This window comes from Pistacia vera, unplaced genomic scaffold, assembly GCF_008641045.1.
Source record: "Pistacia vera cultivar Batoury unplaced genomic scaffold, PisVer_v2 Contig470, whole genome shotgun sequence".
Classification (NCBI taxonomy): domain Eukaryota; kingdom Viridiplantae; phylum Streptophyta; class Magnoliopsida; order Sapindales; family Anacardiaceae; genus Pistacia; species Pistacia vera.
In genome coordinates, this window is record NW_022196302.1 from 623 (window position 1) to 12812 (window position 12190).

General features: G+C 36.9%; 2 protein-coding genes across 2 annotated transcripts; one reads left to right on the forward strand and one right to left on the reverse strand.

Annotated features, from left to right (window-relative positions):
- The first annotated feature begins 978 nt into the window (after positions 1-978).
- On the forward strand, positions 979-5961 carry LOC116145980 (protein decapping 5). The gene is made up of 8 exons (XM_031431402.1): positions 979-1275; positions 1462-1562; positions 2151-2222; positions 2303-3283; positions 4679-4744; positions 5189-5380; positions 5505-5615; positions 5704-5961. Exons 1-8 carry the CDS (start codon positions 1119-1121, stop codon positions 5848-5850), a joined length of 1827 nt encoding a protein of 608 aa, XP_031287262.1. The 5' UTR covers positions 979-1118; the 3' UTR covers positions 5851-5961.
- A 708-nt stretch (positions 5962-6669) lies between these two features.
- LOC116146067 (clavaminate synthase-like protein At3g21360) lies at positions 6670-8099 on the reverse strand. The gene is made up of 3 exons (XM_031431485.1): positions 7718-8099; positions 7092-7345; positions 6670-7015 (listed from the first exon to the last, which is right to left on the reverse strand). Exons 1-3 carry the CDS (start codon positions 8081-8083, stop codon positions 6670-6672), a joined length of 966 nt encoding a protein of 321 aa, XP_031287345.1. The 5' UTR covers positions 8084-8099.
- Between the last annotated feature and the right edge of the window lie 4091 nt (positions 8100-12190).

The following is a 12190-nucleotide window of genomic DNA, read 5'->3' on the forward strand; positions in this document are numbered from 1 at the left end:
ACAACGAGCAGAGGTACAATAACTAAATATTCAGAGAGAATATCAAGTCAGTCATTTTCTCGTAGGTTGTCTTTGCTATTAATTGTAATGAAAGTAAAAGATAAAAAAAAAAAAAATTAGAGGAGGAGTCATCTATTTATAGTAGATGAATTAAAGATAATAATTACAAATCTACAAGTGGGTAGGTGTCGCACAACTCATTCCTTACCTCCCATTGGCTGATAGCTTAGGAAATATCTTCAAATTATTTAGGGTCTGGATAGGTGTGCAGTCACCGTTCACTCATAGACAAAATCTGAATTTGTTGGGTTGATGACAGTCGTATCCATTCTATCTTGGTGTGACAGGGTAATGTTTGAACAGTGCAAAGCCTCCTTAAACTCTGATTAATGCTTGTTAATGGAAACTTACGTCAACCCTGATTTTTTTTAGGTATAACAAGTTTATTTCTCAAAACTCTTGAATTGGAGTTTATCAATCATACTAAATTTTGGTTAAAAAATGTCATTCTACCTGACTCTCCATTGATTTCAAAAATGATTTTTTTTTTTAAATAAAAATTGAAAAAAAAAATTAAAACCAAAAACATTTATTTAAATTTTAAAACAGAATACGAAACCATTCATACCCGCGCACGTCCCCTTAAAACATGGTAACAGTAACACAACGCAGCATTCACGTGCGACGCTTGCCTCGCCAGAACCCTTTATGGAACGTTGGAGTTTTTAGTCATTTTAACACGCTATTCATGAGCAAAATACGTGTCACGAGCAAATTCGTTAGAATTAAGGGTCCACCAAGAGCAAGCAACATTGGGTTCCCTCTTCTACTCAAAACAGTTATGTTTGGACTAAAATTCTCCATAAGTTCTTCCAAAAGGACCAACAAGTCCAAAATCTACCGACGTGGCTTCACCCTGTTGGTCACCTCGTTAACCTGAAACAAAATTAACAAACACGCCGAACTGCAGGTATTAAAATCTTCTATCTATTGCCACAAACAAAGAACCGATTATCTCAAACTTAAATCCCCAAACCTAAACCCTAGTTTATCGCTGGAACCGGAGAATAACACAAAAGAAGAACAGAGATTGGAGTTATAATTGTTTGTCTCTCTTTATGGCGACCGATGGTTCGTCTGGTTCAAAACCGAGCTCGTCAACGGCGGATTCATATATAGGAAGCTTAATAAGCTTGACCTCCAAGTCCGAAATCAGATACGAGGGCGTTCTTTACAATATCAACACTGAAGAGTCCAGTATTGGCTTGATAAACGGTGCCGGTTTTCTTTTCTTTGTTATTTTATTGAATTTTCGGGTTTGACTGTAAATTATGCGGATTGTTTGGTTGATTTTAAAAAAATTGCGCGTTTAATGATTAGTTGAAGTTTGATGAGTATGTATTCTGTTATTTATTTGAGTTGCTCTGTCATTTGGTGATTTGAATCGTTTATGTGTGGCAGTGCGATCGTTTGGAACTGAAGGGAGGAAAAAAGATGGTCCCCAAGTCCCTCCGAGTGACAAAGTTTATGAATACATATTGTTTCGTGGAAGTGACATCAAAGTACTGTATACTCAGATAGCCTATTTATGGCTTTATTTTCCGTATTAATCATTTCTGGTTGACGCATTTAATATGAAGCAATACTATTTGTACTATTTGTCATTGGCTCTTCTTCTTCATGTTTCTGGTAGGAACATGTTTTTGTATTTTTTTCAGGTTAACTTCATGTTTACAAAGCGGTTCAGTCTTTGGTGTTTGCAGAAAAAACTGGCCTTGAGTTCTTTAGCTTTTTCAAAATTAATTGCATAGCCATATAAATTTTTATTTTCTTTTCGCGGTTTCTAATTTCCATTAATTTTTTTTTCTTAATGTGTCATATATTACTTTTAATTTAGTTTTTTTATTGTCATTTCCATGGGGGTTGATTAGGTTCAACTGATCCTTTTTTCGGATATCCAACTTAACAAATGCCACTTTCTTTTATAACTTGAAGTATCGGCCTTTATTTTGAATGACTATGCACTGACATCTGGTGAATGACTATGACACTCACATCTAGGGAGTGAGACCTTGTTGATTTGGTCTTTGAACAAGTTATTGAATGTTTATTCGCCAAAACCTCATTTTCTTTTATGCTTTGTTTTTCAGGATTTACAGGTTAAATCTTCTCCCCCTGTTCAGCCCACGCCACCTATAAACAATGACCCAGCTATTATACAGGTAAATTGGAGGAAAGGTCTTAATAAGTGATGCCTTATATCTAGTTAACATCACTCTGAGTTAGATGTTATGTTTTTCAGTCTCACTACCCTCGCCCGTCAACGAGCTTGCCTTCTGCTGTTAGCGGGCCTTTAACTGATCCTAGTTCCCACAATGCACAATTGGGACTACCTGGCTCAAATTTCCAAAGTGGCCTACCTCTATATCAACCCGGAGGGAATGTAGGGTCATGGGGAGCCTCACCTCCTCCTCCAACTGCAAATGGTGCCGGGCTTGCTATGCCGATGTATTGGCAGGGATACTATGGCCCCCCAAATGGGCTTCCACATTTGCACCAACAGTCTTTGCTTCGACCGCCTCCTGGGCTTTCAATGCCTCCTTCCATGCAACAATCCATGCAATATCCTAATTTTAATGCTCCCTTGCCAACTGGAGCTTCAAACTTTCCTGGAGCTTCTAATATGCCAGGTTCAAACATGCCAGAAGCTTCTTATCCATTACTTCCTGTTAGTACTAGTTCCCTTAATTTGATACCCACTTCCTTACCACCATCAACTTTGCCATCAGCACTGCCACCAGTTCCCTCTGCTACACTATCTTCAGAAACATTACCTAGTTCAATGCCTAATAAGGGTCGTAGTTCTACTCTTCCTGCATCTACATTTAATGCAAGCTTGCCGTCACTGCCGCCTCTGACTACTTCTGGATTAGAAATAAATGCCATTGTACAACCAACATCTGACAAGCCAAATGCAATTAGTGTTCCAGTATTTCCTTATCAAAGCTCATCGCAGTCTATGCCCTCTATTGTCGGGTCTTCTACTTCTATTCTCATGGAAACACCAGCACCTTCATTGGTGACCCCTGGTCAGCTATTGCAGTCACGACCAACTGCAGTCCCTCCATCTCAAACTACATCTTCATCTCAGTCTGCACAAACTGCTCATAAAGACGTGCAGGTGGTTCAAGTATCATCATCATCAGAACCAGCAGTGCCAGTTGTAACGGAAGCTCAGCCACCAATTTTGCCATTACCAGTACCCCCACGCGGTGTTCAAAAGGTTTTCATATCAGTAGTATATCCATTATTTTCTTGTTTGCCACCATCTGTGTGCCTAACTGCGTGAATGTCCTAGCTGTAGCATGTGTTATGGTTTCTCAAAGGAAAACTTTTGCTTATGTCTTTACTTTGGAAAACTGTGGAAGACACTAATTATTCTCAGGAAGCTTATCAACTTGATTGGAAATATTGACTGCTCTATGCGAATGTTATTTTCTTATTTTATAAGTTCTTAACCAGCTTGATGGTTTTTGGGAAGTTGAGCGGAGAATCTGATTGATTGAGTGAATTAGGGACAGAAGGGATGTGATTTGAGGTGAAGATACATTGGAAAATGGACCAATAGAAGCTGTTTCCATTCACCTATGTATTAATTTTCTTTGCCATTGATGATAAGAATTGAATCCCTAATCCTTTACTTGTTGTAAGATGCTCTTTTAACACCACTCTTCAGCATCAGTAAATAATTTGAGTCTTGTCATGAATTTTGAATTTATGCTGCTTCTGCATGATAGGAATTCCTCTCTCTCTCTCTCTCTCTCTCTATCTATTTTGTCTGGTGTGTTCCAGTCATTTTTGTGTCGAAAGTTATATGGAGGTTGAATGGTCCAATATCATACTGGTAACAAGTTTTGGATGATAAGAATGGGAGAACTGAATGGGGTATTTTATGTCCTTCATTTTGATGAAGTGTTCTCTGACTGCTATGTGTATGTCTTTTCTGATTAATGATGGTGTATGTTTAATGCGTTTTACCTTGGAAGAGTTTTCTCTGCGGTTTAAGTTTTGCTGCCAATCATTTGGTTGGCAGGGATTGTATGATTTTTATTGATGCTAATTATGTTAGATTGTTGGTTCAGTGCATCTACTTTTATATGGTTGCTGTTTTTTCTGTTAAGTGGTTGTTTGGATGCTGGTCTAAGCAGACTCAACTGAAGTCTTAATGTGTACAGAAGATTTTCCTCCTGTCATCAAGCAATATCACTCTTCTGTTTATGTGAAACAGTCAGCAGTGATTTTGGGAGCTTGAGTGTGCTAAAAAGTATTCTGACCTTTTCTATGGGGTGGCTTGTCTTATTTCTGATATATGCAGGCTTCTGTACCACAGAAAATCGTTATTATTTTCTTTGCATCTTGCCCTTTCTTTGTATTTGATTGAGAATGTTTTCTGGGATGTGCATTATTTTCATTGAATAATTCAGAAACTGTTTTACATACTGAGAGTGTGATAAACAAATTTTCATCTGATTGGATTTTGTAGTTTTCTTCTATCATAGAATATTAATCCACATTTGTGCTCTGATGATACTTAGAATTATGTTAACTTTGCTTTTTTGTTATTTGGCTAATTATGAACTCTTTATATGTGTCCTTTCTCTTTCTTTTTTCTGCTTAGCCAAATGGAGCTCCATTCCAATCTCGTCATGGTTACAGGGGCCGTGAAAGGGGAAGAGGAACTGGGGTAATGCTTTATTTAAATTTGCTTTCTAAAATGTTAAGGGCATTCCACATTTACAATTTCACAACCTGAATTGTTGCATATTCTGCTCATCAAAGCTAAGTTTTCAATTGTTAGGTTTTAGATTTTGGTTCTACATTTATCTCCTTGAAAATCGGGGGAAGTAGAGTCATATTAGAATTTTAGCTTATTACAATTATGTGAGCTTTTGTACAAAGAATTGTAAATGATCTATTGATTGGCTCGACTCTCAAGGATATATAAGTATTTTAGTTATAGCTTTAGACTTCCTAATATGGAGTGTTGGGTCGATGAGCAAATATGGTTTAGGTGTTTGCAACAATTTGGAAGTCATTTTAGTCAAGACAAAGTGACTAGTGTTTATAATAATTCATTGAGCGTGAGTCATGAGTTAACCTTATTGAAAGTTTTTTATTTATCTGGCAGAGTTCACGTCCTGTGACAAAATTCACAGAGGATTTTGACTTTATGGCGATGAATGAGAAATTTAAGAAGGATGAAGTATGGGGTCATCTTGGTAAGGGTAACAAATCTCACTCGAAGGACAACAAAGAAGGTGATGGAAAAATCAGTGATGAAGATGATTTTGAAGATGAACAGGATGCTGGAGCACATAAGGTTGGTGTCAAGGTTGATGTCACTATCTTGTGTCACTCTGTTGAATTTTATTTTTTGTTGAAGAAAGAAGCTTTTGAATTTTTTTTTTACATACGTTATTTGATTTTCCCTTTATGCGCTGCAGGCTGTTTACAACAAGGATGACTTTTTTGATAGTATTTCCAGTAATGCTCGTGATTATGAATCACAAAATGGAAGGACTAGATTTTCCGAGCAAATGAAAATAGACACAGAGGTATTTGTATCTTTGTATCCTTTGATTTTTGAACTTTCCAAGAGTTGGGATTATGTTCTCAGCATTTTATTATGTTTGATGGGTGCAGACTTTTGGTGATTTCTCGAGGTATCGAGGTGGACGAGGTGGTCGTGGGCCTGGACGTGGTGGTCGTTCTCGAGGTTCTTATTATGGAAGGGGGTATGGCTACATGGGAAGGGGCCGGGGTCGTGCCATGCCTAATCGTGCTTCATAGGCAGTTTGGTTTTTCAAGATGTTATAGTGGTTGAATCTAATGCCCGACTGCCTATTGGATAGAAAACTGATCTCGGGCGGTTTCTAATGTTTGTCCTTTTTTTATTGTTCAGAAATAAAGAGTAGGTATATGCTTTTTGTTTTTTTTTAACTTGTCTTCATTTGTTTCATCATAGTTGAAATCCTATTGTGGATCTAACAAAGAAAATCTTTTATTTGGTCAAATTGAAGAAATTGTTGATTTTCCTTTACAAATTGTGTCATCTAGGGAAAAAAAATAGGAAAAATTGATTTATGCTAATTTTTAAAAAAATATTTAATTCGTTTTGGATTGTGGATGGCAGTCTGTCATATGTGAAAGTGATAACCTTAGTCAAAGTGTCAGCTCCACAATTGTCTTGGAATTGGAAGTCAAAGCAGGTGAAATTTGGAGTGCAGATGGTGGTGTTTTTTATTTTTGACAAAATTTAGCAACCACATGGACATGCGGATGTTCAAGTGTTAAATCTATTTTGAAATGATTAAATGAAGGTGTTCGGCATTGGCAAGAGTATGTAACTTTAAATAAAGCCATATTATTTATATGCTTCAATGCCATCATTTTTGTGCAGATACAGGCCTAATGTCAAAGTACAATGGATACTCGCATATTGAACTGAAATAACAGTGAATAAGGTAATTTATTCAAAATCCGAAATGAGGGTAATTTAATGTTTATGCGACTCAGACACAGCGTATCCAACGAGGCCCGATATCACTTATTAATACAACCAGAACCAAATATTCATGCATATTTTTAACTTCTATCAAGGCAAAGTAACTACTTGCATGTGGCAACTAGGACTTTTCTTGGAGGCTTAGAAGGCCTTCTTCCATGGAGCAAAGCGAAGTTATCAAAGAAAAGAACATCACCCTTCTCCCACTTAAATTGGATGCTCTCTTCTTCAATTATCTCTTCACATCTCTTCACTACATTTTCCGGTATCTCTGTTCCATCTGCCATTAAAGCTGAGCTAATCTCCTTTCCATGCATCCCAACAAGAGTGTTGAACCACATTCTCCTCCCTTTTCTTCCATCGAACACCTTTGTTAAGGCTCGTGGCCCCAATATTGTCTTCACTCCACCATTTGGTAGCCACTCTATCTCCATCCCTAGAGCCTTTGCCCTGTGTCAGCATCGTTCCATGTCAATTAATACAAGTGATTCTATAAGATATAATTTATAGCATTTATTATATATACCTCTTCTCAGCTTCTTGAGGATCTGATGTACCAAAAGCGTCTTCCCAACCTCTACCCCTCATGGAGGAAGTATCGTTATTGCCAAGAGCTGTGAAAGAGTATTTTAGTCCCTTGCTCTCCATTTCCTCCACAGCTTCTGGGAATTCTTCTAGCATACGTTCTGTTACTTTAAAGCTCGGAACAAACGGTGTTTCTCCGCCTTCTGGTGGTGGCACCTCACAGAAAAGAATTACTTTTTTCGGATATTCCTTTATCTGCTCAAACATTAATTTAATCAAGTCAAATGCGATTATATATATCACCATTGGAGTCAACTCTCACTTAATTATATATAAGTTCATTATCACGTTAAATATTATGCCCATTTACATCATGCATTTAAATATTTAAAGATTTAAATGCGTAAACTAATAATATTATTGCATAATTTCTGTAAATAATAGTTTTGCTCCATCTTTCTCTTTGATTGGAATTCGATTAGTAACTTAAAGTTTTGCATAAACTTGAAGGGAAACATATAAATATTGAAAAGAAAATTTGATTCTCGAGCCCTTAGAATGTAGAAATTAAACCAAAAATCTGAATCAACAGCATCAGTATATAAGATATAAAATATGATGACTTACCAAAACCATCTCATGATGGTAGTAAATGAATTCAGAGAGAGGTCCTTCATTGGCTGTCCACACTCGTTTATAAATATGGGTTCTCGGTGCTGGACCAACGTAGAGTATATCATCCCAACCGAAGGCTTCGACGATCTCATTGAAATCTTGTGCATTTTTCACATCGAAACCTCGAAGGAGGACTGCACTATTTTTTATAACCATCTGCTCAAACCACTCTTTGTTAGTCTTCAGAGCCAACAGAAGTGAGTCCAAGTCACCCTTGTTGGGCTCTTGTGGTTGTAGTACAAGCGGCATCGTCTCGCCATCCACCACCTTTTCTCCTTGGCATTTTCCAACCTTGAAGTCCTTGCAACTAAACTCCATAACTCTCGTTTTTCTCTCTTTCAATTTCTGTGTGCTTATACTTTGGGGAGTTATGGGGGTTTATATAGTGGCAAGTCGAATTGTTTTTATCGTCATATTCCATGCATGAAGTTACAAATATTGACAAGTTCTAGGCCAAGGGGAGAGATGGTTTTGATGTCGTTTTGTGTCTTGTGATGTGGGTAATAAAATTCTGTGGCTTTGGTATTACAGATATAGTGGGGTCATATGTTGGTGTCATGGTTCTAAAATTTAATAATTTGTATTATTTATGATGAATCAAAGAGTTTTGTATAGCGAATTAGCGATAGAGTGCCAACTGCCAAACAAAGAAACAAACTGAATTAGTTCAACACCGCACATTATGCATAATTTTTTTTTTTTTTTTAATGACGGGGGTGTCCGAACCTGTTTACGCGTATTTTAACTAATCTTTAAGAATCCTAAAACTACCGACCAAGTAAGAGTTTCAGTAGCTACACCTATTAACAATTATTAAGAGACTCGATCTCAGGACCTGTTAAATAATACGTCTAAGAGTTTTTATCGAATCACTCAATCACTCAATCACTCAGAGGTAGTTCATTATGCATAATTTGGAGTGAAACGGCTTGCCTTTTGAATTAAAGGGAAATTAGACTGTAAATTGATTCCTCATTGCTCCACTTGGCTAGCAAAGACAAAGAGTTCATATATAAATCTAGAAAGTGATCACTAATTAGATAATATATTGTTGATGCTCGGTTTAAGCACCAACGAATTCTCACGTGCATAACGTTGATTGGCTATTAAATACACGTGAAAATGGAATATAGAAAGCGAAATAAATGCAAAGGGAGTTTTTTTAAGTGGTTCGGATGCTAAGGTAGCAAGTCTTACGTCCACTGAAGTGTATTGATATGAGTGTGGGTCAGGTCGCAACTGCGGACTGACTTACAAAAGAGTTGGAAAAAGTAAATGTGTTTTTAGGAGAGCGAGAAAGACTTTTCTTCTTATGAAAAATGGCCGAATCCCCTTAATGAGGGGGTCTTCTTCATTTTATATCAAACTGAAGCGTGTAATCATCATTAAATCCATGGTTTGGTGTGATTTTCAGGATATAATCTGGCTTTATGTCCCATTTTCCCTTTCCCAAGCTGACTTCGCACGACTTATTGCAGGGAAACGGACGCGTGTGAGCTCCATACCATTTGGCAGGTCTGACGTGTGAGTGTTGCTCTGACGGGAGCAGGTCACCCTTCACGTGACTTTTCCACGTCAGCCCTTTATTTTCCCGGGCATAACATATATATTAGCTGATTTCGCTAGCAATTAATGACTAGTAATAAAATATTAATTGGTTAAGTTGTATAAGTCACCATTACCAACGCATAATTGATAAAGATTAATCAAACCAATTAGGTGAAATAGCCGAACGAAGTGAAGAAAATCCTCCTCGTAATAAAGTTGCCGTCTCTCAAACAACTAGATCTGCCATCGCCATCGCCTTGATGGTTTGCCTCATCAAAATTCAAAATGTTAGTAATACAAAGTTCTATAATTTTATCAAACACGGCAGCAAGATTAGATATAGGGTCGACTTCAATTAAAAAAACTTGACATCTACGTTCTAGTCATTAGTCATTTATAACAAAACTCGAACAAATAATTAATTAAGTTGTAACATCTTTAATGGTGATGAACTAACACCCGCCCTGACTTGAGATAGATATGACTTCATGTTGGGATCCAATAATTTTGCACTAACTTAGCCCATATACATTAAAGTTTGAGATCAAAGATTTACTTGATCGTTGCTAGCCAAATTTGGTATTTAAATTTTTTAAGATGGGTTTTTCGATGTCAAAAGAAACGAGATTTTTTTGATTCACAATCTAAAGCATTTATTGGAATTGTCACGTATTAGACTTTAAATGCCTCTAAAAATGTTGTCAGATTAATCCTCCCAAATACATCAATAGATTTTACTATTTTGCCACCCAAGAGTGATTTTTTCTTGAATACATCACTAACAACATTTTGCTCAATTTCAATTTCTAACAAAAAAAATTGGTTAAAAACTTCATTTACATAACCATGACAGAAATTAAGGCGTAAAATCAACGGAAGGGAGAATGGGAGAAACACATACAAAGACAAGCAAGTGGAGACAAGATTTTCAGCTAATCCACCAGTTACCTTACCCCTCCTATTGCTCCGATTACAACAACTGAAAGTCTAAAATGAATAGCTAAAGATAACAGCTGTACCTATATGGACTCCCTGTGAAGGTCTCGAACGTGTTGTATACCTTCATCCGTAGTATATTTTCAGTAGAAGAACAGTTTGTGGTGGTGTTCCGGTGCCGGATAGGGCTGAGTTTGTGGTGGATTGTGGCTTGAAGAGATTACCTAGATTGAAGAAATCTAGATCACAGGGCCTGTTTACAGGTTTCCAAACCTGCAGGGGTTTTGTTAGGGTCATTTTGAATGTTTGAAAACCTTAAGGGATGTTTTAGGAATTTTGTTTGAAAGCCTGTAAGGATAAAAATTAAAAAGACTTTCAGAGTGGGATAGCAGTGTTCACTCCGGTATTTTGTTAAAAGGCCATATGAAGTTTAAATTTAATTAAAAGGTTATGTAGTTTGTAAGTATTAAGTAAATAATTTTGTTTTTTTTATTAAGGTTAATTAAACATGATTAGAGGTTAATTATGATTAATGAAGTATTGTGTAATCTTTTAAAAATTATAATATGTTCCCAAAGAGCTGAAATTCTTGCAAATAAAGCCAAACACCTTCTTCTTCTTTCTCCCGCCACATTAACGCATTCCTCCCCTGGTTGTTGTTTCTTGTAAGCTTCGTCTACATCTTTTTCTTCCTGTCCATCTTTTTCTTCCTCTGTCCTATACATCTTCTTCTTCCTACCATTAATACTATCTTCTTCCTTCGCCACAGATCCTCCTCCTCCTCCTCCAAATATTTCTTCAAGGTATGTGTATCTCCCCATTCTATTTTATATTTCGATTTAGAAAGATTTAATGATGGATTGAGTTTGGGTTATGATTTTGATTTAGTTGTTTGGTTGTGTTTGATGTAATGGAAGTTGAAAGGAGTGAAATTTGTTGAATATTTTCTTGCATTGTGGGTAGCTAGGGGTGGTAGCACCGATTGTAGGTAGAGATGACTGAAAATGTGTTCTAGATATGATGGATCGTTTAAGCAATCTGGTGTATCGCTTAAGCAATCTGGTATATCTGGTATAATGCAGGAGTTCGTAGATTGCTTAAGCGATCAGTATCAGGTATATGGTAGAAGATCGCTTAAACGATCTGCTATAAATCTGGTGTATAGCAGCAGATCGCTTAAGTGATCAGGTAAATGACATAAGATCGCTTAAGGGATCAGACTTATTTATACCGGATCGCTTAAGCGATCCAGTAAACGATATACCAGATCGCTTAAGCGATACACCAGATCGCTCAAGCGACTCTACAGATGCTTTTTAAAATCTTTCAACCCTTAATACATCAATTAATAATTTTTTTTCTTGCATTATAGGTACTTGGCTATTATTACACATGGGACAAATTGTTTTGGGTGTTGAAAATTTTGGTGAGTGGGTGGAGGAAGAAAGTTGCTGGTAGTGGATTGGGAAGAGCAAAGAAGTTATACCAATTGCTGTGAGCACAGAGGTTAGTTTTGATGAGTTGATTGATGAAATAATTAGAAGAGGCGATTTGAGTTGCTCATGTAGTGATATAAGCAGAGTTCCTGAACATTATAAGGTACCTCCTACTATATTAAAGTCGGATGAAGGTGTGAAGTTATATATGATTGATGTGGTCGATAATGGTTCGAGGCCGATTTTAAGGGTTTCTTTTGTAAATAAACCATTGGAAGTTGGTTCAAAGAAAGGGGATAACAAGGAAGTTGGCGAAGATTTGGCTGGTTTTAATTTGAACTACGAGGGCATTGATTTGTTAGTTGAAAAATCAAGAGTAGACAGTGATTTGGGTGGTGAGGAGGACACTATAGAAGAGGTTGGTCATGTGCGGCAGAATGAAAATGTTGAGGAGGAGAACCCCGTACATGTTCCCGCAGATGTAGAGATTCCGTTAAATATAGAT